The sequence below is a fragment of the Scyliorhinus torazame genome, chromosome 8 (assembly GCF_047496885.1).
Source record: "Scyliorhinus torazame isolate Kashiwa2021f chromosome 8, sScyTor2.1, whole genome shotgun sequence".
NCBI lineage: Eukaryota > Metazoa > Chordata > Chondrichthyes > Carcharhiniformes > Scyliorhinidae > Scyliorhinus > Scyliorhinus torazame.
Genome location: NC_092714.1, coordinates 107,221,557 through 107,247,444, shown reverse-complemented (window position 1 = coordinate 107,247,444; position 25,888 = coordinate 107,221,557). Strand labels below are relative to the sequence as shown.

At 44.7% G+C, this 25,888-nt stretch overlaps 1 protein-coding gene across 1 annotated transcript in view; it reads left to right on the top strand.

Moving 5' to 3' along the window:
* The window catches only part of LOC140428025 (cilia- and flagella-associated protein 47-like), a 1,060,448-nt gene that overhangs the window by 907,969 nt on the left and 126,591 nt on the right, over positions 1 to 25,888 (top strand). The window contains exon 60 of the mRNA XM_072513997.1: positions 7,950 to 8,044. Within this exon, the coding sequence (XP_072370098.1) occupies positions 7,950 to 8,044 (95 nt within the window). The remainder of the gene's footprint in view (positions 1 to 7,949; positions 8,045 to 25,888) is intronic.

Sequence of the window (25,888 nt, the reverse complement as noted above, 5' to 3'; positions counted from 1 at the left end):
TGTAAAATGTACCAATTACCCTTCAATTGTTATAACTTTTACAGAAAGCAAAATAATGATTTGGACATACATGCTAGAAGCTGAATTATCATAAATTCTAAACTTCAAAAAAGTTATTCTATTACATTAAAAATAATGGAATTTTAAACATTATAGAATCATTTGACATTGCACAGATATAAAATCAGCATTACAGCACCAGAGACGTTGTTGAACAGTAGTTACAATTTATTATGCAATTACAAACCTCATTAACAAGGAGTAATTTTTTCAGGGGTCTTTCATAGTGATATTACAACATAAAACAGAAATCCCTGCCAGTTCATTGATTTCTCATGATTGCTGTCTGCAGGAATTCAATAGCACCCCGTGTGGAGGGCAGACAATGACTAACAACAACTTCTGTATTTCCACATTTAACTGCGCATGTATGGACTCCAAATGTTGCTGGCAGTTCCACAGGGCAATAATGAAGAACACAGACAGTTTCACCATTATTACAGCCACAAAATATGGGTCATTGTCTCTGCATTACAGTACTATAGTTGCCTTGGCCTCTTGGATGGAATAACAAGATTGTGGGTACCTTTCGGACTGTATTTCTTCAAAAGTCAACGCCCTCAGGAGCGGAGGAAGTAATTACATAGAGCAATTCTAATTTTAATTTTACCACAGTAGTAATTTAATGTGATGTGGAAATGCCGGCGTTGGACTGGGGTGAGCACAGTAAGAAGCCTTACAACACCAGGTTGAAGTCCAACAGGTTTGTCTCAAATCACTAGCTTTCAGAGCACTGCTCCTTCCTCAGGTGATTCAAAAAGCTCCGAAAGCTAGTGATTTGAAACAAACCTGTTGGACTTCAACCTGGTGTTGTAAGACTTCTTACTGTCATTTAATGTGATTGCGTTGTCCTATTAACTGACCTAAAAATGACCTAAAATTCTGAATTTGGGCAAAAGGATTTAGGTTGAGGGAGGAAGAAAACCTTGGACTGGGTTCTCCGTTTTGAAGATTAAGTGCTGCCCCCAGGAGAGACTCGCAACTGGTCTCTGCTGGCGCTGGAGCGGTGCCCAGGTGTGTTTCACTCCCCTCTTCCTTGCAAATTCATGTATGGAGAAGAGCTTGCGGGATCCCAACGGAATCCTTGTATCAAGCTGCCATTTAGAGCGGGTGGTACAACACCGAGGTCCGGCGGAGAGCCCCCCTGCACCTCCCCAATAATGCAAATCCTGGTTCCCCCCCCCCCCCCACTCCGCTGACAAGTAGTGTCATCCTCCCTCCCCCCCCCCCCCCCCACCACAGGAATAGCGAGTTCTCGTGCCCCCCCCCCCCCATGGGTGGTGATGCCAGATTACCTTCATGCTGGGTGGTTGGTGGGGGAAAGCCATGAGGACCTTTAATAATATGGGAGGGGGGTTGTTCCTCCGGCATCGGCAGTTGGGGATGTTGCCCATGTCTGCAGGGGGTTGCAATGTCCAGCGGGGGGGGGGGGGGACCCTCAATCACTTTCAGGTCTGCGCACGCTTTAAAGATGGCAACTTGATCTCTGAGGAGCCAGTCTTGCCCACGACTCTAGCCTCATTCTAATGTGCAGATTCCCAAGGTACTTGAGGCTTTGGGATTCAATCCCTTCACCTTGGGGACCTCGGGCGAGCGCCGATTGGTACTGGTACCCTCAAACGGAGGACATTTGTGGGGGTCTCCAATGGGAGCGGAGCTCCCCATTGTATAAAATGGGGCTATGTGTGGCCTCGGCTGCGCGTTACCCATTTAGGCCCCTCATTCAAAGCGAGTCGTGTTAAATAGCCATGTGTTTCTCGGCACTGCGAGTGCTGGGAAACACGCAGCTAAACGTGCATGCTCGGGAACGTTGTTCTCTTTTGGAAAGATTGCGCCCTCAATCATTTTTTGGGGAGAATCATGCCTATCTTCCCCTTCACGCTTGAATACATGTCCATTACACTGCTTTGATGCTAACCACAATGTTTATAAACACTTGTCATGCGAGAGTGCCTTGAAGAACTGGATGTTTAAGCAATGTACCTTTAAGAAAACAGTGATGTCATAGAGTGGGTGGAGCTCAGCTCAGTTCAGCCATTTTGCAGTTTGGGTTTTGCAGTTTGAAAAGTGCCTAGCTGGTTTTGCTGAGAGCAGCTAAAAAGTGCCTGTCAGGTTTTGCTGAGAGCAGTTTAAAAGTAGAAAGCCAGTTTGAGATAGCAGCTTGAGAGGTTCTGGTTTGCTGTGATCTGCTTGAAGGGAGAAAGCCAGGTTTGAGAAAGCAGCTTGGGTGTGTCTGTGTGTGTCCAGAGAGCTGCAGGAAGAAAGCAAGGTGCTGGAGCTGAAGTCAACAAAGCTAATATATCTCTGCCATTCTACAGAAAAAATATATATCCTTTAACCTGATATGACACTGTTTAAAGGTGTTAAGTCTCTTGGAAGTTTGAAGGAACATTTTAAGGAGTTATTTACTGTTGCAATATTTTCTGAGTTACCTTTGAAGTAAGGGGCGGTAAGAGATCCCATGTTTATTTAAGATGTTAAGTTGAGTTCATGGAATAAACAGTGTTTTGTGTTTAAAATCCCACGTGCCCATAATTGAAATACCACACCTAGGGAACAAGCCATGTGCTGGGAAAAGCAACAAATACATTAAAGGGAGAGGTTGATTGAACTCCATGATACATTTTGCGGTTCTGAAAACGCCTCGCCCATAACACACTTCTGCTATGATTAACAGATCCTCACCACATCAAAAGCAGCTAACAGCTATCGGCTGTGAAAAAGAGCAAGGGGCAGGATTAGTGTCGTGATGGGACCTTCCAATAGACTTTGGGGGGCACATTCATTATCCACTGACTCCTTGACCCAACGCGGGGTCCACCGCATCAGGTCCACGCTTGGAAAATATTTGAACCAATTCAGTCCTGCGGGAATTGCAGCTGAGGGCTGGAGCATCACAGGGTGCTGAAGAATTGGGCTTCCAGCTCGTTAATAGGATGCAAATGGGTTTGCACCCGGTTGCATGTTGCCGCCGGCGAGAGCGTGTAGTTCCCTGCCCCCACCGGCGGGGGACTGGAGCATCGGAATGGGATTGGCGATGCTCCATTCTCCGCTGGATTGGGAAACCCACAAACGACGGTGGGCAATGGAGAATCCACCCCCTCATGTTTGTATTAAACAATGTACTTGTGGTTTCCCATCTTTATCCAGTCATTGGCCCAGAATTTTCTGGTGGGACATTTCAGGGTGTGACCCATTAGTTAGACATTTTCCTTCACCCTTTATCTCTCAATAATTGCTTGTGTTGTAATAGCAAGCTGATAGCTGGGCAGCGAGGTCACCGGGTACCTGGGACCTTGGTGAATGTTGGGACCAAGAGACTCCTCAGCCATTGAGAATTAAGAATTGAGGAAGAAACATGGGCGACAGGGAAGGAGAATGCATTAGAGTGGGTGAACTTGGTTTGAAATCTGGTACAAGAAAATAAATCAAGAGAGGGAAGGAAACATTGGATCACCAGAAAGAGAAATAAGATAAAGGGGAAGTAGGAAAAGAAAATATTGAAAATTGATGTTTTTTAAATCATCAGCAGCATTTATTAATCGGCCTCCGCTAAAGAGATTTCCTAAATGTTGATCATGAGTGTCCATCACCTATAGTCACAGAGGTCATGGTAAATAAAATAGAGACAGTGGGCAACCTCGTATTAAATCCTTGTCAAGGTTAAAGAATGAAAAACTTGTGTGTCTCATTATCACAGCTGTCTCTCAGCATATTTGGCACGTCATTTGTTTAGCTATCATATCGGATCAGAATCACAGTAGTAGTGTGCTCTAGTGGAATCCTCTGGACATCTTTATTGTAAGCTGGAGTTTTACAAAGTATGGATTGTGACTCGTGGTTGGGTCTCGAGCGGGTGCTGGGAGGGTCACAGATCCGCGGTGGTCGAAATCATGGGAGAAGCGCCCAACGGCCGCGACCAACATTTAAATTGGGAATGGCTGTTGCTCCTGGTTTTTAAATGAGAACGAAATGAGGCTGTATGCAGTCTTCCAACCATAAGCGGCAGCAATGAGCTGGCCTCATGGCCTATACGTACACTTGACGTCAGGCACCCTGTACGTGCAAGATTTTGGCGCCAAATCACAGAGGAGCGCTTCTTCCATTTTCTAGTTGCTAGTAAGCAAGGCAAGAGGACTGTGAAGATAAATCATTTTGTTACAAGAAAGAGACGGTCAGAGACACAAATAGGCAGCGTACCAACTTGCCAGGATATCACATCTGAATCTGCTGGAGAGAGCTGCTCAGGAGAATGCACAGCAGGACAGTGCAGTGTCAGTGTTAGCTCTGTACAGAGATCCAGGGCCTTTGGTTACTAGCCTACAAAGAAGAAACTTAACCTGGGAACAAAGCAGTATAAAGATGATTTTGTTAGGTATGATTTTGTCAATTGTGCTCACACAGGATGCAAAGCCCATGTTTGTTATATGCAAGGAAGTACTGGAAAATTAGAGAAGTTTCAGATTTTGAAAAAGAAATGGTGGGTGAAAAATTCCTTTTGAGGTTGAGACGCAGGAGTCAAACAATGCTGAACAGACATCAATAAATGGAAACAATTTGCTCATGATAAAGAAAATAGTATGGTGGAAGACCACCCATGTAAACACCTTCTACTATGGCACTTATTAGATTGTTGATACTGAATGTATGCAATAAAACTGAAAATGCTGGAAAAACTCAGCAGGTCTGACAGCATCTGTGGAGAAAATAACAGTGTTTTTACTTTATAAATTTAGAATACCCAATTCATTTTTTCCAATTAAGGGGCAATTTAGCGTGGCCAATCCACCTACCCTGCACATCTTTGTGTTGTGGGGGCGAAACCCAAACAAACACGGGGAGAGTGTGCAAACTCCACACGGACAGTGACCCAGAACCAGGATGGAATCTGGGACCTCGGCGTCGTGAGACAGCAGTGCTAACCACTGCACCACCGTGCTGCCCTGAAAGTAACAGAGTTAACATTTCGAGTCTGTATGACTCTTCTTCAGAACTTGCTGAATATATGTACCAACGAATCAAATCTTCTATGAAAAATCAAGATTCCCGAATAATGGGTGGGATTCTCTCGCCGTTTACGGCAGCGGGATTCCCCAGTCCCACTGCCGAGAATTGGGGTGGGTTTCTCCGTCCCGTCAGGCCAGATTTCTGGTGCGGCATACTGTTAACATTCTCCGTTTCGCTGGCTGGTCAATGGGGTTTCCCATTGTGGGCAGCCCATGCCTTCGGGAAACCCCTGGGCTGCCGGCAAAACGGAGAATCCCGACAGCGGAGAATTCAGCCCTGGGAGTTTTGGCTGAGTACAAATTCGCTCGCAGTGGTAGCAGGAAGGACTCGCAACGGAGAATCCTGGTCATTGTATTCAAGTTCTACTGTTCAATTTCTGACTGCACATTCATAGCAACCATTAGTTTCACCTGTGACTAAATGACTGTGCAAAAAAATGAGACGATATTCCAGCTGGCTTCAGTGAATGGTTATTTAACATATTTCTGACAATTAATGTTTTCCATCAGCTTTTCATCTTTCCAGTTATGGTTATTTGTGTCTTTCTCGTTTCCTATATCTTTATGTAGTTTGCCTTTTCTTGTTTCTTTAAGCTTTTGTGTTGCGTTGCAATTCTTTCTGCACCCTTATCTTTTTAGTTCATATTTTTACTTTTATCTTTCATCATTGGGAAGTACTGGCGTGAGATGGTAGTGATTACATTCTAGCAGGGGTATATTCAGAGCTGGAGGAAGATTTTGGGCATCGGGTGAAAGGTGGGGTGGGGGGGGGCGGTGTGGGGGGGTCGGATGAATTTGGCGAGGATGATTGGTCAGGACTCGGAGTGAAAAAAGACACATGAAGTGGAATGCAAGACATTTGTACTGCAAACCCTATTTTATCCAGAACGGCCTCATTTCTATTTCCCTCTCCCTACCACTGCTAATAATGCTCTTGCACCCAGGGAATTTCACCACTTCGCTGCTGTGTCTCCACACTTTCATTCCAATTTTCAATACCCATTTTCAAATTAGCTTTCTTTGCCATCAACTATGACATATCCCAGTCCATATTTCCCATTATTTATCCATTAACTTCTGATTTCCATTCCACCCCAAAATTTTCTTTCCCAAGTGCACTCTATATAACCTCCATCCTTTATCTATATTCAGTGCTTCTTTCCTTGCATATTCACCCACATATTCTGTTTCCCACCTCTCAAGAAATCCCTATGCTGCCTCACGGCGCCGAGGTCCGAGGTTCAATCCCGGCTCTGGGCCACTGTCCGTGTGGAGTTTGCACATTCTCCCCGAGTTTGCGTGGGTTTCACCCCCACAACCCAAAGTTGTGCAGGTAGGTGGATTGGCCATGCTAAATTGTCGGGATTGAAAGCACTAGCAACAACGTCGCTCCCGATAGCCCCGGGGAAGTACTTAGGGAGTCCGGTAAGAAGAGCTTCATTGAGAATTTGGAGGCAGTTTCGCCAACACTTCAGGTTGGGGCCAGGGTCAAGGGAAATGCCGTTTCAGGGGAACCACAGATTTGAGCCAGGGAGATGGGATGGAAATTTTCAGAAATTTTCAGGTATGGGAGAAGGGGATTAAGACACTGAAAGATTTGTTTCTTAGGGCTCGGTTTGCAGGATTGAAGGAGCTGGAAGCGAAGTATGGGCTGGAGCAGGGGGAAATGTTTAGATACATGCAGGTTCGAGATTTTGCCTGAAAGAAGATACAGAAATTCCCGGAGGAACCGGTCTCTACATTACTGGAGGAGGTGCTGACAACAGGGGGACAACAGGGACAACTGAAAGGGATCAAAGCAAAGTGGGAGGAAGAGTTGGGAGAGGACATGGAGGAGGGGCTCTGGTGTGAGGTACTCTGGAGAGCGAATGCCTTTACCTCGTGCGCAAGGTTGGGGCTAATACAGCTGAAGGTGGTATTGGTATACAGAGCACACCTCACGAGGGCGAGGATGAGCCGATTCTTTGAAGGAGTAGAAGATGTGTGTGAACGTGGGGGGGGGGGGGGGGGCGCTAATCACGTACATATGTTTTGGTCCTGTCCAAAGCTAGAGGATTACTGGAAGGAGGTTTTTAGGGTAATTTCTAAAGTGCTGCACGTGAAACTGGACCCGGGCCCCCGGGAGGCCATATTCAGGGTGTCGGACCAGCCAGGGTTGGAAACGGGTGCGGAGGCAGATGTCGTAGCCTTCGCCTCGTTGATCGCCTGAAGGCGTATCCTGATAGGCTGGAGAGAAACCTCTCCACCCTGTGCCCTGGCGTGGCTGGGGGATCTGTTGGAATTCTTGACTCTTGAGAAGGTTAAGTTTGAACTGAGGGGAAGGATGGAGGGGTTCTACAATTCAAGGGCATTATTCATTATGCACTTTCAAGAACTGGATAACATCGAACATTAGTTGGGGGGGGTGGGTGGGAGGGTTGGGGGGGCGATGGGTGTTAATGGTGGCCATGGGTAATTCCTGATTCCTTTTTGTCAGTTGTTTATGTGAACATGTGGACGAATGTTTTGGGTTTGGTGGGAGGATGGGATCGGTGTTGTTGATGTGGGGATTGACATATTTGTTACTGATTATTGTTTATTGTTGGTGGGTGTAAATTTGGGAGAAAAAGCAAAAAAGGAGAATAAAGAAATATTTTTTTAAAAAAGAGATGCATGGGTTATAACTCTATGGGTTAGTTGGATTTAAATCGGATTATAACAAAACAGGCACGCAATTTGTGCCACTAGATGACTATCAGCCCTCTCCCCATCCACCCTCCTCACTTCTTGGCTTTGTTGTGCTGGCACTGTAAACACTGAGATTAAAGAGTGTAAAGATTGATGCTTTCAGTCCCATGTTGCTCTGTATGTTTTGTGAAAATAACAATAATTTGTTTCTCTTAGCTTTTGTAGATCACCAGGGGGAGGCATTTCTGGAATTCGATGGTTATATCCAATTCATGGTATCCCTGAAACAATATCCACAAAACTGTCCCCTGGTAAGTATGTAAAAGATACAGGTCAAGCTATTAAACTACAGGGCAGCAGTTCAAACTATTCACAAATACTTGCCAAAGAGAATAACAGTTGAATCTGTCTTTCGTGAAAAGTGAATCTTTACCGGTGAATGCATATTTCTGTTGAAAAAAAAATGCAGATCCAAAAGTTAAAATGCACAAAATGAACAACTTAGCCTCATCAGCAATGCAGGAGTACCACTGTGTTGACATACAGCTGAACAGACTAGCTAAATATAGGAACTTAGTCTTAAAACCTACGCAGACAACTTACGGAAGGGTGATGCGCCCATTTTCTTGCTCAGGTGGAAATCTCCCAACCCGCCTGTGGTAGGTTTGATGACAGGTGGACACGGACAATCTGGCAAGAGGCAAAAAGTCAGAAACCTGCCAGCGTGAAATCCGATTGTAATTCTCCCAATGGCGGGTTAATGACGGCTTGCTCTTACAACTGGCAGGTGGCAAAAATGTCATTTGCATTCATTTGTATGTCAAGAATGCACATTAAAACAACGACATCCCAGCAGATCTTCCAATTTTGCATTGCGCCAGCTGGAAATGACATCAGCATCAAACCCAATTGTTAATGAGTGACCTGTATAAGCCGGTCCTCAGTTTACCAGATACCTCAGGATGAATGCAACAATTTTGTGCCATAGTGCTACACTGCTTCTGATGCACTGTACATCACTCTGCCAGGGCAGATCGTTTCCTGCCTCCATCTCCAAGACGAGCTGGTCTTCATGGACAGCACGGTGCTGCTGAGCCCATGTTACCGAGTCAGATCAGTACTGAACCTGGGGTTCGGGAGTACAGGAGTCTCCTTCTTCCCCTGGTGCCACACACCATTGCTTGTCTGAATGGCACTGTGCTGAGGAACTCATGCAGCCACCACAACAAATGTCCAAAGTTTGACTGGGGTAGGGTGCAGTGTGAGGCCGGGTCTGGCCTAATAAAGACAAAGGGGCCATGTGGTAGGAGGGCTGTGAAAGAAGGGGGTAGGGGGTGAAGGCTCACTATGGCAGGCAGAGGGGCAAGAATGTGGATGAAGAAGATGAACAATGAAAGGCAGGGGGAAGACCGAAGGGAAGGAAGCTGGATCCCAACAAGACTGCATGAAAAGCTCATAAAGAAGAGGGTCAAAGGGATACCACCTCCTTTACTGGAAAGGGATTCATGAAGTCTCCAGCAGTAGTGGCTAGAGGTCTAAGTGGGGTATGGGCACCTCGCAGGTGGTGGGTTCGGGGGAGGGGTTGGCTGAATCGAGGGATAGAATTCCTCTTGAGGCTGCTAGCCTGTGCCATCCTGCACAGTCTGGTGAAGACAGGTGGACTGGAGAGAATGATATGAGTGTACTGGACTGGTATTTAAATATGATGCTGGGACCAGTTGACAATGTGAAGATTCATCAACTGCTGGCCCGCTAGATGACTCAGAAGGGAACATGCTTGTGCATAATTAATGAGGTTTAAAGCACTGAATCTGGCACAGGGTCCCACCATTCTGATCGGAGGGTTAGGTACCGCCGGAGCCGCCCACCTCTACACTCAATCTCAAAATGGGAGAATTCCACGCTTTGTGTTTTCTCTTAAAAAACAACACTATTTATTATTTTGAGTTTTGTATATGTTTCTATGAATAAAGGTCATGCTTTCTCCATACAGATTTATCTAGTGCTAATAGCGATTTATACATGGTGGGAGTTACCGACCAACCCGTTGCATGTTTTTTGGTGGCGGAGGTGGCCTGCAAGCGGGGTTTTCTGATCCTGTTGATTGCACCCCTTGTTGCCGGGAAACCCGTGCGCCATCGGTGGGACCGGAATATCTCGCCGAGGTGAACAATGGTAAATTCCGCCAACTATTTTGGTTGATCCAAGAACTCCACAGACACTTTGTGAAACAAAACGTTATGTAGATCATAAATAAATGTCACAGGATCAGCAATTATCCATTCTTTACAGTACAGTGCACAAGAGATTAATTTGGATGTCTGCCATGTTTTCTTGTCAGCTCCAAAAGATGACCAAAACTTGCAGTTAAATTTCTTTGCAAATAGGATTATTATACAGAAGCAAAATTACACTCCAAAAAACTAATAATACAATACCTGACTTGCACAATATATAGCTGCTTTAAAACTAAAAAGAATGACAATTGAGATCCTTAGATTGTCTTCCAATAGATTTTGGATCAGTCTTTTGTCATGTGAGAGTACCTTTAAGAAATGGGTGTTTATAAATGGGTGTGTATATAAATACCTGTAGTGAGAGTACCTTTAAGAAATGGGTGTTTACTACTGCAGTGATGTCAGAGAGTGGGTGGAGCTGGGCTGTCTGTCAGCTTTTTACTTTGGTTTTAGACTGTTTGCTGCAGGGTGTGTTTTAGTTTCGTTTTCAGGGTTGGAGCTGAAGCCAGACCAAGCAGGTGTACTGCTGTTCTCTCTGCCATCAAAAGACTATCTCTTGATCATTTGGTGAATTCGGAATTATAAATGTTTTCAGTAGTGACTTTAACCTGATGTGCTTCTGATAAAGGTTTTGTGTTTAAGTCGGATGGATGTTAAAAAGGAAAGCTTAAAGGTTTGCTTAGTGTTGCAGTCTTTGGGGGTTGTATTTGAATTAATGGTTGCTAAGATGTTTACTGTACGTTTTAAAAAGGTTAACTTGAGTTCATAGATAAACATTGTTTTGCTTTAAAAAATACTTTTCCATTTCTGCTTTACCACACCTGTAGAGTGGTCTGTGTGCTCCCCATACCACAATTTATTAAAAGTTGTGGGTCAGGTAAACTCCATGATACACTTTGGGGTTCTCTAAACCCTGGCCCATAACACTTTGGATGTTGCATGAAAGATGACTTACATAGAATCTTCCTTGACCACTTCATATGGTATAGACAGAATGAAGCAAGGAACAAAGCGGAAACCACTGGACTATAAGTTACATTCAGACATAAAGGCACACTGGTCAAAATTCTCTGCTGCCGATAGCGGGGTTCCTGGTGGAAAATCGGGCAGTGGGGGAAAAGCGGGATCGGCCCCTTTCCGGTACTCTGGCCCTCCGCTGGCGGTGGGATCGAGGTTCGCGCCTGCGCTCCAATGGGAGGATATAAATGCATCTATTTGGCAGGCCGAGCACCATATTCTCCAGGCCTGCGTGTTTCTCCGGTCATCTGGGCCAAAAGTACGTGGACGAGATTCACTACTAGTATTTCCTAGCGTGGCCCTGAAGTGGTGGACCTCGTCGTGGCCCCCTCCTACCCCCTCCTCCGTACATTGCAAGGCCTGCCCACCCCACCACTCCCCGCACCCCCATAACGACCCCTTAGATAAAGTGGCCCCTAAGTATGGAGACCCCATAGATCTCCAGAAAAGAGACCCCTGTCAGGACCCCCCCCCACCCCCAGGAAAGAGCCCCCTGTCAGGACCCCCCTCCCCCCCCCCCCCAGGAAAGAAACCCCTGTCAGGAAGCCCCCAGAAAATAGAAACTTGTCTGGAAACTAGAGAGCAATCCAGACAAAGAGAAAGCAATGACCAGTGTTAAAACCCTCAGAACATTGAGTTGCAAACCATTCATTCATTTTCCTCATTGTGCTGTGATTGACCGCTTCCATACAAACATAACCTTCCATACAAACAGCCTTGCTTTATACATTTTCCTTCATGGTTGAATAAGTCTAAAATGGGAGGCAGTGGCATTGTGGTATTGTCACTGGACCTGTAATCCAGAGACCCAGGGTAATTCTATGGGGACCCGGGTTTAAATCCCGCCATGGCAAATGGTGAAATTTGAATTCAATTAAATTCTGAAATTACAAGTCTAACGATGACCATGAAACCATTGTTGATTGGCGTAAAACCCATCTGGTGCACTAATGTCCTTCAGGGAAGGTATTTTGTTGCCCTCACATTGTCTGGCCTACATGTGACTCCAAACCCACAGAAATGCGGTTGACCTTAAATGCCCTTAGGGATCTGCAATAAATGTTAGTCCAGCCAGCGATGTCCACATCTCATGAACAAATAAAAATAGTGTTCTACCACTGTTTACAAACTTCAACCACTTCAAGGAGAGTTAAAATCATTCCAATCAACCCTCACCCCCTAATATGTGAGTGATTTTCAAGTGCTCAGCTGGAGCTGAAGTGGTTGATGTTTGTAAACATTATGGTTAGAGCAGTTCAGAGTTTCTCAACCATGAATGAAGATGAATGAAGCAAGGCTGACAGCCATGTGTCTATCAAAGCTGTCTATCACAGCCCAGTGAGGGAAATTAATGAATGGCTTTCAGCTCAAGGATCCGAGGGTTTTAAATCCAGGTCACTGTTTTCTCATTATTGGAATTGACAAATGGTGCTTCCACTGTCTGAGCCAGTAGGGGTATTTCCCAGGTGAGTTTTACAACAGTAATTATTTTCACTGCCTTTGTCTGGACTGCTCTCTAGCTTCCAGACAGGGGTCTCTTTTCTTGGGGGTTTGTGGGTGGTCTCCCTGTTTAGTGGGATCTCTGTGGGACGTCTCCGTATGCAGGGGGTCTCGGTGCGGGTCTCCCTATTTAGGGGGTCTCTATGGGGGTCCTATTTACTGGGTCCCTGTGGGGGAACCCCCTATCTTTGGGGTCTGTGTGGGGTCCCCCTGTTTAGGAGGTCTCTGTATGGGGTCCCCATATTTAGGGGTGTCTGGGAGAATGGGGGAACCCAGAAAATCTGGGTGAGGCCTGATTTTCAATGCAGGGATATGGGAGCTGATTTGTGTTGCAGGGAGGGGGTGGAGGGCAGTGGGGGCTGATTTGTGATGCAGAACGGGGGGGGGGTCCAGCCACTCAACATGCCGACCTGAAAGTGGGAATCTCATAGAATCATAGAATAGAATCGTAGAATCCCTACAGTGCAGAAGAAGACCATTCGATCCATCGAGTCTGCATCACCCCTCGCTCCGATAGAGCACCCTACCTCGGCCCAATCCCCCCTCCTAGCCCCGTAACCCGACCTAACCTTTGGACAATTTAGCATGACCAATTCACATAACCTGCAAATCTTTGGTCTGTGGGAGGAAACCGGAGAACCCGAAGGAGACCCCCGCAGACACGGGGAGAACGTGCAAACTCCACACAAACAGTCACCCGAGGTCAGAATCAACCTGGCGTTGTGAGGCAACAGTGCTAACCACTGTGCCACCATGCCGCCCCAAATCTCATAATTCTCGGCATGCATAAATTTGCATCGCGAAGGATACTGAATTGCTTCCTGCTCTGTGCTCCAATTTAGTTGCAATTCACCTCTGGTGATTCTCCCAAATGGAGAATTTTGCCCACTGTCTCCTAGACCAGAGTTTTTTAAACTTTTTTGTCCAGGATCCATTTTACTAACCGGCCATCCTTCGGTACCAAGTCGGCCGACCTTTGTGACCCATGCCGGCCAACCTTCGTGACCCAAGCTGGACGACCTTCGTGACCCACACCAATCGACCTTCACAACTCATGCCAGCAATATTTGCGACTCAGGCCAGTTGACCTTCACGACCCACGCCGCCTGAATTTCGCGACCCAAGCCGACCAAACATCTCAACCCATCGTTTTTGCTTACCTTTAATGTGACAGGTGAGCCTGCTTGGTCCTCACGATTGCACTTGCTTTCTCATTCAATGTTACATTTCTGCTAAGGACTTCAGTTGACGATTTAAGTTCTCACTGCATCCGTTGAAAAAAATCAAGAGGTTTGTCCTCAAACGCGCCATGCTTCGTCTTCAAATGTCTTTGAAATTTTGAGAATTTTAACCTTTCATTTGCCAGTACTTCCCTGCATATAACACACATGTGCTTTGCCTTCTGATTTGCATTGGCAGAATTAATAAATCCGTACCTCAAGAAATCATCTTTACTGCCTTGTCCCCGATTTTATCTGAACGGTTGTTCACCAGAGGCCCTGGACTCACACCAGTACCTCACAAAATGAAGGAATCTCTCTCGTGCCCAGAGCACGTGACATCAGTGTGCGGGGTGCGTGATCCGCTCTCTGCTGGAGAGAAAACTCACATCGATATTTTCAAGGAATCTGCTCCTGGGGTCGGCATGCTAACTTCAGGAGGAGGCAATATGCTTTACTGGGCTCCGGGCCTGTGCACTGCTGAGAGGTCACGGTTGCGTCGGATGATTGGCACTCTGAAGGCCTGTCGCGGCTGTTGGGCACTTCTTCCCGCGATCAGGAACACCATGACTGATGGTCCCGCGACATTCCTGACACCCGCCCTCTACCCACCCACACCACGTGACCCTGATTTTGAAAATGACGGTCCTAGACTGTTTGGGTGAGCAGCGAACTCTATAAAATGCCCTTTGCCACATTGGAACCAGACTATTCCCTACTCCTTGACAGTAACTGGATGCTCTGTGGCAGGCCAGCCAATGCAACAAGCATCTCTGTATAGTGTTGGGAATACAAAGGTAGTTTTAAGAGCTTTATATTTGTATTGGTAGACATTAGAAATAAGATATAGTTTGAAGTTTGCTTGGAAGAATAAAACCTATGGTTAGATTCATGCTGGACAAAGGTGTTTGTATTTGTGGGTGTTGGTTAAGCTCCAACTGTGTTTCAATTGTGCTTAGACAGAGTAAATGAACCACAGAATTAACAGTGGATAAAAGCAAATTACTGCGGATGCTGGAATCCGAAACGAAAGAGAAAATGCTGGAAAATCTCAGCAAGTCTGGCAGCATCTGTAGGGAGAGAAAAGAGCTAATGTACCGAGTCCGATGACTCTTTGTCAAAGCTTTGTCAGAGCTTTGACACACATATTCCTGTAACCTCATAACCCCACCTAAGCTTTTCTGGACACTGAGGGCAATTTGGCATGGCCAATGCACCTAACCTGCACATCTTTGGACTGTAGGAGGAAACCACAGTCACGGGGAGAAGCTTTTAAGCGTTTGCTTAGCTAATTTGATTTCATTTGGAGATCGGTAATGAGAGAGAAGGCAGCTCTCATAGCTCTGCCAGAAGCATTTGGTTTGGAAGACTAAAGAGGGGACATATCTTTCAACCTTGCTGGAACAAAAGCCATATTATGTAGTGATGGTTAAGAAAACAGATGCCGGAAATTAAAAGTCCAGCTAATTAAGGAAACTAGAGAAATGAAGAGAAGTGTCCAAGAAGTCTGGAGTTAAGTGAACAGAGACCAAGGTATTGTTCAGAAGAATTGAGTAAACAAAGTATTCTGAGTTCAAGAGAACAGTAACCAGATTTAATGTAGGCCAGCAGCGTTCAAAGGTAAAACAAATGCCTGATGCCATTTTAATATAGTTTGGGAATCAAGACATAAAACAATTGTGAACAGTTTGCACAGGAGTCAAGAAAAACAAATCCTAAAGAGGTTGGCATAAAATCCTGAACTGGATTTGCTATTAAAAGGAGAGTCGAAGCTTTGTTTAAAAGGCTAATTTTGAAAACCCAGTCTGGATTTCAGAATGCAAACCACTAAGTATTATTATGAGAGATTTCAAAGCATGTTTTTGGGAATTGAGTTTGAAAACTCTCACGTGGCAATCATCTGGGGGTATTCTGAGGAGACATCGACAAACATTCACATGGGGTTCAGAGTGGAAAGTGCATTTGCCCACAGTCATCTTGTGTGCTTAAAAGGGACTTTGTGTTGATGAGACCATTGTAGATTAAGATGTACTCTGTAATCCGTGTTAATCCTAAAACCTGCATTTAATTGTTAAGATAAGGGGAGTAAAGGCACATTGTATCATAATCCAAGTTTTTCATGTTTGATAAATTTTTTTTCTTGTTAAAACTATTTAGTGGCCCCATGACTCCTTTCCTCCCATTTTATAAAAAAATATATAAGTTACGGTTCTTCGAGCCAGAGTACATCTGGGATCTTTCTTTCAAGTTCTAACACCAACTGGGATCGTAATAATAGTCATCTGTGTTCTTCTGAATGCTGGCCCATTTAAATCCTCGTCCAAGCCTCTGGCAGCAGAACATCTCTGGCACACAAGGCCCAGCTGCAGTTCAGTTGTGCACAGCTGCAGTTCAGTTGTGCCCAGTTACTCACCATCTGCTGATCCTGAGGCTATAGTAATCTCTTGAGCCACACATTGTGAAGTATCTGAGCTGGTAGTTTATGATTGTGACATCAAGTGATGCTGCTTCTCTCTTCCACCCAGGCAGTAGAGCTTAGAAATCTGAAAGTTATGAAAGCAGAAGGGATGGAGAGGCATGAGGGAGGGAGTTTTGGGGGAAAGCCGGGGGTCCACAATAAACCATATGCAGTTTTCAATTTATGACAAATTTCAGGAGGATTAGGGAGTTCATAAATAGCGCAAGACTGTATGTAACTCACTTGCGGTGAAGGATGCCATGATGGGCTCTGTTGGTGCAGTCCCATAATGCAGAGCACCATCTCCTATTTTTATTGGAGAAAAGGGTGTGTGGCTAGCAGATGTAGTCAGAGCAGCCCTCTATCACTCCTTTGTGGCTCCATTCTGTTATGGATGATCTCCTCCTGCTATAGAGAGAGCAGTATGTCTGTGAATGTGTGGCGAGGTGTCTGGGTGATATGTCTGCTACTGCTCAATAGCTGGAGCTCTATTTATGCAGAAAGAGGTGGGTGTATGGCTGACTTCATTAGGAGGTGTGTGCCTCAAATGGAGTATATGAATGTTGGGTATGAGTCCTGAATGCTACTGAGCATTTCTGGGTAAGTTATAGGGGTGAGGTGAGCCGGTGGTTTTGTGGGACTGAAATGTGATGTGAAGATGCATTTACTGACCTTGTAATTTGTGTGAGGTTTTTAAATGTCTTTCTGGCCAACTGCCAAGTCCTCAGGGCCAGGCTCTGCACATTGACCTCCCTGGCCACCTGTTCCCACTCAATTCTGAGGAAATGCTTTGAAGACCACCTGGGCCCCTCTCTCATGTTGTTATAATAGTAAGAAGTCTTACAACACCAGGTTAAAGTCCAACAGGTTTGTTTCAAATCACTAGCTTTCGGAGCGCTGCTCCTTCCTCAGGTGAATGAAGAGGTAGGTTCCAGAAACATATATATAGACAAAGTCAAAGATGCAAGATGATACTTTGAATGCAAGCATTTGCAGGTAATTAAGTCTTTACAGATCCATAGAGAGGGTAACCCCAGGTTAAAGAGGTGTGAATTGTCTCAAGCCAGGACAGTTGGTAGGATTGCAAGCCCAGGCCAGATGGTGGGGGGGGGTGAATGTAATGCGATATGAATCCAAGGTCCAGGTTGAGGCCGTACTCATCTGTGCGGAACTTGGCTGTAAGTTTCTGCTCGGTGATTCTGCGTTCTCGCGCGTCCTGAAGGCTGCCTTGGAGAACGTTTACCCGAAGATCAGAGGCTGAGTGCCCTTGACTGCTGAAGTGTGCCCCGACTGGAAGGGAACATTCCTGCCTGGCGATTGTCGCACGATGTCCGTTCATCCATTGTCGCATGGTCTCGCCGTACCACACTTTGGGGCATCCTTTCCTGCAGCGTATGAGGTAGACAACATTGGCCGAGTCGCACGAGTATGTACCGCGTACCTGGTGGATGGTGTTGTCTACCTCATACGCTGCAGGAAAGGATGTCCCGAAGCGTGGTACATTGGCGAGACCATGCAGACGCTGCGACAACGGATGAACGGACATTGCGCGACATTCACCAGGCAGGAATCTTCCCTTCCAGTCGGGTGTTATGGGTCCAGGTTTACAGAACCCCAAAGTTTTTAAGGAGTTCAACCGACCCACAACTTTTAATAGATTGTGGTGTGGGAAGCACACGGCGTACTCTCCAGGTGTGATACAGCAGAAATGGACAAATGGCTTTTAAAATAATACAATGTTTATTCTATGAACTCAAGTTAACCTTTTAAAAACAAATATTGAATATCTTAACACCCATTACTTCAAAGATGACCCCAAAAGACTACAACACTAAATAATCCTTCAAACTGTTCTTTTAAACACCCAAAAGACTTCAAACCTTCAAAAAACAGACATTAGGGGCGAGATTATCCGACCCCCCCGCCGGGTCGGGGAATCGCCGGGGGCTGGCGTGAATCCCGCCCCCGCCGGCTGCCGAATTCTCCGGCAACAGATATTCGGCGGGGGCGGGAATCGTGCCGTGCCGGTTGGCGGGCCCCCCCCGCGATTCTCCGGCCCGGATGGGCCGAAGTCCCACCGCTAAAATGCCTGTCCCGCCGACGTAGATTAAACCACGTACCTTACCGGCAGGACAAGGTGGCGCGGGCGGGCTCCGGGGTCCTGGGGGGGGGGGCGATCTGGCCCCGGGGGGTGCCCCCACGGTAGCCTGGCCCGCGATCGGGGCCCACCGATCCGCGGGCGGGCCTGTGCCGTGGGGGCACTCTTTCCCTTCCGCCTTCGCCACGGTCTCCACCATGGCGGAGGCGGAAGAGACTCCCTCCACTGCGCATGTGTGGGAATGCCGTCAGCGGCCGCTAACGCTCCCGTGCATGCGCCGCCCGGAGATGTCATTTCCGCGCCAGCTGGCGGGGCACCAAAGGCCTTTTCTGGCGGGGCGGAAATTCGTCCGGTGCGGGCCTAGCCCCTTAAGGTTGGGGCTCGGCCCCCCAAGATGCGGAGCATTCCGCACCTTTGGGGCGGGGCGATGCCCGACTGATTTGCGCCATTTTTGGTGCCAGTCGGCGGACATCGCGCCGATACTGGAGAATTTCGCCCTGGGTTACATTCGATATATTTATAGTCTTTGGATTGCAGACATCAACAGACCAGCTCTGTGTTTCTTCCTGCAGCTCACAGCAAAACACACAGACACTCCCAGCTGCCTTCTCAAACTGAAACTCAAAAAAGCAGAAGTGAGCTCTGCTTCCCCCACCCTCTGACATCACTTCAGTAATATGATCAGCTAAATTTCTTAAAGGTACATTGCTTAAACATCCATTTCTTAAAGGTACTCTCACATGACACCTGCCCCCCCCCCAAAAAAAAAACAACTTCAAGATGGTTTCATTTTTCACCTTTGCACCACCAATTAAGAAATGCACACAGTAAAAACACTTTACCGGTTCAAAAAAAACAACATACGCAAACAGGTATAATAATATAGTCCATTTTTTTCCCCCCGTTCTGCTTCCTCCAACCGAAATCCTTCTAGATTGTCAGTCTCTTTGAACAAGAAAGTTTCTGCACGATCCATCCATTCCTCTACACCTCAACATTTCTCTTTAAAGTTAGATACTTCAGTTCAATCTGATCACAGATCCCCTTGCAATTCTCCAATACAGGAGCATCGGTTACCATAGCTTTCAGGCAGTCAAATGCCTGTTGAAAGTCCGCTGTCCATTGAAATTTTTGATGTTTCATCGGCAAGTCCATCAGTGGAGCAACCACGCTACAAATCTTTTGCACAAATGTTCGATCAAATCCACTCATGCCAAGAAATCGCATTATTTCCCTTCGTCTTGAGGGTATCGGAAACTCCCCAATAACTTTTGTTTTCACTTCCCTTGGGACCATTCAACCCTGTCCGATTGTATGGCCAAGGAAAGTGACTTGGGCTTTTCCAAATTCACTTTTGGCTAGGTTTATCACCAAACACGCCTCCTGAAGTCGATTGAATAACTCCATAAGATGTTTTAAATGTTCTTTCCATGTCTGGCTGAAAACTACCAGATCGTCGATATATACCGCACAATTGGGTAATCCTGAAACAACTATTAGTTAACCGTTGAAATGTGGCTGGGGCGTTTTTCATGCTAAATGGCATAACTTTGAATTAGTATATACCATCTGTAGTCACAAAAGCTGAAATTTCCTTCGCCCTTTCGGATAAAGGTACCTGCCAGTAACCTTTAAGTAAATCCAATTTGGAAATAAAAGCGGATTGTCCCACTTTCTCAATGCAATCCTCCAAACGTGGGTTAGGATAAGAGTCCGTTATTGTAACTGCATTCACCTTTCTATAGTCTACACACAACCATTGGGTACCATCTGGTTTAGGTACCATCACTATGGGTGAGCTCCATTGGCTGCAACCCACTTCAATTGTGCCATTTTTAAGCATACCCTCAATCTCTTTGTTAACCTGTGCCAATTTTAAAGGATTAAGTCTACATGGATGTTGTTTGATAGGAACAGCATTTCCCACATCTACATCATGTATAGCCATTTTAGTACTTCCCAATTTATCCTTACAAACTTGCCCATGTGATATCAATAACTCTTTCAGGTCAGTTTGTTTTTCCTCTGGAAGATAACTCAACAATTTATCCCAATTTTTAAGAACACCCTCATTTTCCAATTTAATTTGAGGTATGTCAAATTCACAGTCATCTGGATTTGGTTCGTCACTTTGAGTTAGAATCATTAAAACCTCCTTTTTCTCTCCTTCCCTTTCAAAGTGCCTTTTAAGCATATTCTATCTGGTGTTTTTACCACATAATTCACCTCACTTAATTTCCTTTCAATCTGATACGGTCCACAAAACCTAGCTTTTAAAGGCTCCCCTACCACTGGTAACAACACCAAAACTTTATCTCCACTGGCAAAACTACAAACTTTGGATTTCTTGTCCACTACCCGTTTCATCACATTTTGTGCAACTTTCAAATGTTGTCAGCCAATTCCCCTGCTCGATATAATCGTTCCCTAAAATCCGACACGTAATCCAATAGTGTAACTTCCAATTTCTCACCCACCAATTTTTCTTTAATCAATTTAAGTGGTCCTCTTACCTCATGACCAAAAATTAGCTCAAAAGGACTAAATTTAGTTGACTCATGAGGTGCATCCCGAATTGCAAACAATACAAATGGAATTCCTTTATCCCAATCCTCTGGATAATCTTGACAATAAGCCCTCAACATTGTCTTTAATGTCGGATGCCAACTTTCTAACGCTCCATGCGATTCTGGATGGTACGCAGTTGATTTAAATTGTTTTATTCCTAAGCTATCCATAACTTCCCGTACCAGCCTCCCCGAATGTGGCGACTAGGGGCTTTTCACAGTAACTTTGTTTGAAGCCTACTTGTGACAATAAGCGATTTTCATTTTCATTTCATTCTTTGAATAACTTTGAGGTAAAATTTGATCCTTGATCCGATTGAATTTCTGTGGGTAGTCCATATCTCGTAAAGAATTTAAGTAACTCCTCCACAATCTTTTTAGCTGTCATATTATGTACTGGAATGGCCTCTGGAAACTTTGTAGACACATCCATTATAGTCAAAAGATATTGATTCCCACTTTTTGTTTTAGGAACCGGTCCTACACAATCAATTCGGGCCCTTGTAAGATGGTTCCTCAAATGCTGGAATGGGTATTAAGGGTGCTGGTTTTATCACTGCTTGAGGTTTCCCAATCACTTGACATGTGTGACATGATTGACAAAATTTAACTACATCTTTATGTAGTCCAGGCCAATAAAAATGTTTCTGGATATTAGCTTGAGTTTTCCTTACCCCCAAATGCCCTCCCACTGGGACCTCATGTGCCACTCGCAACACCTCCTTTCTATACCCTACCGGCAATACTACTTGATGAACGTCTGCCCACTTTTCATCCGCCTGTATATGTACAGGTCTCCATTTTCTCATCAAGACATCACTTTTACGGTAATAACACTCTGGTATACTCTCAGATTCCTCTTCTGTATATGCTTTCTGATATATCCGTTTTATTTCTACATCTTTCTGTTGTAACTCCGCCAATTTTCCTGAACTAAAAATATCCGCCTCATCCTCCTTGTTCTTTTTCAACCATCTGATCAAAAATCGTTTCTGATAATTGCACTTCAATTTCATCTTCACTCTTTGATTTCTCCTCTTGTCTTAACGTGTGACTTTGCGACCTTGTTACTACACAATCCGGAAAAATCCCAGTATATTCGTCCTTCATCACTTCAGTTGTCTGGTTTTCCACTGGCTTATCAACCACAGTATGCATCACTCCCACCTGCGATCCAGCTATATCATTACCCAAGATAAACTGTATTCCTGGACAAGATAGTTTCTCTATTACTCCTACTACCACTTCACCACTCTTCACTGGACTTTCCAACCTTACCTGAGATAATGGAACGCTACTCCTCTCACCCTGAATTCAACATATTACCACATTTTCTGGCAACATTCTTCCCAAACTGCATAATTCCTGATCTCTTACCATTAAAGATTGACTCCTGTATCTCTTAAAATTGTGACTTCTGTACCTGCTCCGCTTGATACACATGAGTAAACTTTACCCACACAAGTAAATTCTTTAAAGACATCTGACACCTTCTTAACAATTACTTCTTGAACAGGCTGTACAATCATTTGCACCTCCTTTGCTTCCCTTGGGCTTTCCTTTACCACTCTAACAAACCCCACTGTCTTATCCTGTTTTACCACCTCAGCCTTCCCAGTGCTTTTCTTCAACCACCAACACTGTGACTTTACATGGCCTAGTTCATTACAGTGAAAACATTTGAAACTTTTCATTTCTCTTCCACCCTCCTGGATTTCTTTTTAAATCTGAGGTACACTCTCTTTATTATCTCCCATCAGATCACCTTTACCTTTACCATTTTGAGTATTTCTCATGTTCCCAGTTTCCATCCCTCACCGGCTGAAACTGATGTCGGAAACCAAGCCTTGATTTATGAACTAATTCATAATCATCTGCCATTTCTGCTGCTAATCTCGCAGTTTTAACCCTCTGCTCTTCCACATGAGTTCTCACTACATCAGGAATTGAATTTTTAAACTCCTCCAAAAGTATAATTTCTCTTAGAGCTTCAAACATTTGGTCTATTTTCAAAGCACTTATCCACCTATCAAAATTACTCAGTTTGAGCCTTTCAAACTCCATGTATGTTTGACCAAATTCTTTCCTTAAATTTCTAAACCTTTGTCTGTAAGCTTCAGGTACTAGCTCATATGAACCTAAGATGGATTTTTTCACCTCCTCATACGTTCCAGATACCTCCTCCGGTAGTGATGCAAACACTTCACTAGCTCTACCTACCAGCTTTGTTTGAATCAGTAATACCCACATGTCCTGTGGCCATTTCATTTGTTTAGCTACCTTCTCAGATTAAATGAAAAAGGCTTCTATCTCCTTCTCGTCAAACCTTGGCAATGTTTGGACATATTTAAATAGATCCCCACCACGTCTTCGACTATGACACTCTGTCTCACTATCCTCATCAATCTCATCCAACTGTATGTTTCCCTTTGCGTCTGCCAAGTTTAACTGATTTTCATGTTTCATAGCCATTTTATGAAGTTCAACTCTCTCTTTTTCCCTTTCCTCTCTATCTCTTTCTTTTTTCTTTCTTCTCTCTCCTTTTCTTTTACTCTCTATCTCTATCTTTGTTTCTATCTTCTCTCTCCTTTTCTTTTTCTCTCATTGCATATTCAAGCTGCTTTAATTCTTTTTCATGTTCAAATTGCTTAATCTGCAACTGGTGTTTTGCCGTTTCTAATGAATCAGAATGTATCTCTGGCAAATTTAAATGCTCAGCTACCGCGGTAAGTACCTCATCTTTTCGCATTTTGCCAGGCAATGTTAACTGCAGGTACTCTCATATGACACGGGGAACACTTCAGCAGTCAAGGGCACTCAGCCTCTGATCTTCAGGTAAGCGTTCTCCAAGGCAGCCTTCAGGACGCATGACAATGCAGAATCACCGAGCAGAAACTTATAGCCAAGTTCCACACACATGAGTACGGCCTCAACCGGGACCTTGGATTCATGTCGGATTACATTCACCCCCGTACCATCTGGCCTGGGCTTGCGAAATCCTACCAACTGTTCTGGAGTGAGACAGTTCACACCTCTTTAACCTGGGATTACCCCTCTCTCTGGATCTGTAAAGACTTAATTACCTGCAAATGCTCGCATTCAAAGTATCATCTTGCATCTTTGACTTTGTCTATATATATGTTTCTGGAACCTACCTCTTCATTCACCTGAAGAAGGAGCAGTGCTCCGAAAGCTAGTGATTTGAAACAAACCTGTTGGGCTTTAACTTGGTGTTGTAAGACTTCTTACTGTGCTCACCCCAGTGCAACGCCGACATCTCCAAATCATCATTATAATAATATAACCCCTGGGTTCATTTAGTGTATAAGGCGCAAGGCACCAATCATTCATTGTGGGTTAATTTATTCAGACTAGGCACATGAGTACAGTTCTACATGGGTATAAACCTTGAGCCATGTGTGTATTCTGCTGAAAGCAAAAGTGAAACAAAGATAGGATCACATGACACATTTCAATTCTTGTGCTATCATGCTGCTATCCTTTAAAGGCAAATTACAACAGCCTCCTCCTTTCTTTTTAAAGATATCAGCCCTTTCCAAAGAAGTACAATTATTTACAATTCACATCCATGTTTAATTATCAATACAGAAGTGCACAGAACTGATAAATGAATGCATTTCTACAACATAAAGGTAATCTAATGGTACATCCAGATCTTATAGTGGCAACCTTGTTGGAGTTTTTTGAATTGCTCAAAGAGATCTGTAGAATTTTCCTGGGTAAAATTGGGATCTTGTCCTAGATGTAATAGGAATTGTGTGGTGGTTGATGTGTTTCACTGGATGAGAGTTGTCTTTGGTTGTGCCGCAATGTTCCACCTTTGTTTCTAACAACTTCATAGGATCTTGGTTCTAAACAAATCCTGATCATCTTGGATGGTTGCTGCATACTTTCTGTGGGATCCGGATGTAAATGTGTCCCAACAGTAAACTTGGCAACTCTGTAACTGCATTTTTATCATACTCTTGCAATTTTATAAGTTGTTGTCTAGCTTTTCGGAGAGTCGAATATGTAAGAGCCGATAAATTGATACGCACAAGTCTGCCAAGAATGAGCTCTTCTGGTGGTGGAATAGTTGCACTTAAAGATTTCATTCTCAGATGTAACATTGCCACGTGTGGATCTTGCATGGACTGTCGACATTTGTGAATTAAGGATTTCACCATGTACATAATTAGTTCAACTTGCCCATTAGTTCGAAGGTAATGAGGAGAAGTAATAGTGTTATCGATATTCCACTTCTCACACATATCCTGAAATGGTTTATCAATAAATTGCCAACCGTTGTCCATAATGACATTTCCAGCCACTCCAATAAACTGAAAATAGTACTTAAGAGTGTGCTTGACTGTTGTGCTTGACGTATTATGTAATTGTTGAATAATGGGGTACTTGGTAAAATAGTTGACAATGGTGGTGAAGTCAGTGCCATGGACATGAAAGAGGTCGGACACAATTTTGGACCAAAGATAAATCGGATCTTTGTGGGTAATCAATGGGTCTTTGTCTGACTTGGCCTATGCTCTTGACATGCCTTGTACCTCTTGCAATGACTTCAGTGTCATTGTTCGTTCTCAGCCAATGGATTGCCTTTCTTGCGGATCATTTCATACAATCAATGCCCCTGTGTGAATGATGAAGTTTTACAGAATTTACAGTGTTGCTGAAGGATATCAAGTTGCAACGATTCTGGTATGATGATCTGCCTGCCCTTGACCCCCTGAGAGATGCCTTGGTGAGGTCAAAATGGTTCTGTGATAGTCGACATGCTTAATTGAATCGGGCCATCCTTTCATGATTTTTTTTGACGGGTTATGGGCATCGCTGGTTAGGCCACCATTTATTACCCATCCCTAGTAGTCCTTCAGAAAGTTGTGGTGAGTTGCCTTCTTGAACTGCTGTAGTCCTTGAGGTGTAGGTACACCCACTGTGTTGTTAGGGAGGCAAGTCCAGGATTTTGCCCCAGCGACAGTGAAGAAACGGCGATATACTTCCAAGTCAGAGTGGTGAGTGACTTGGTAATGGTCGTGGGCTTGG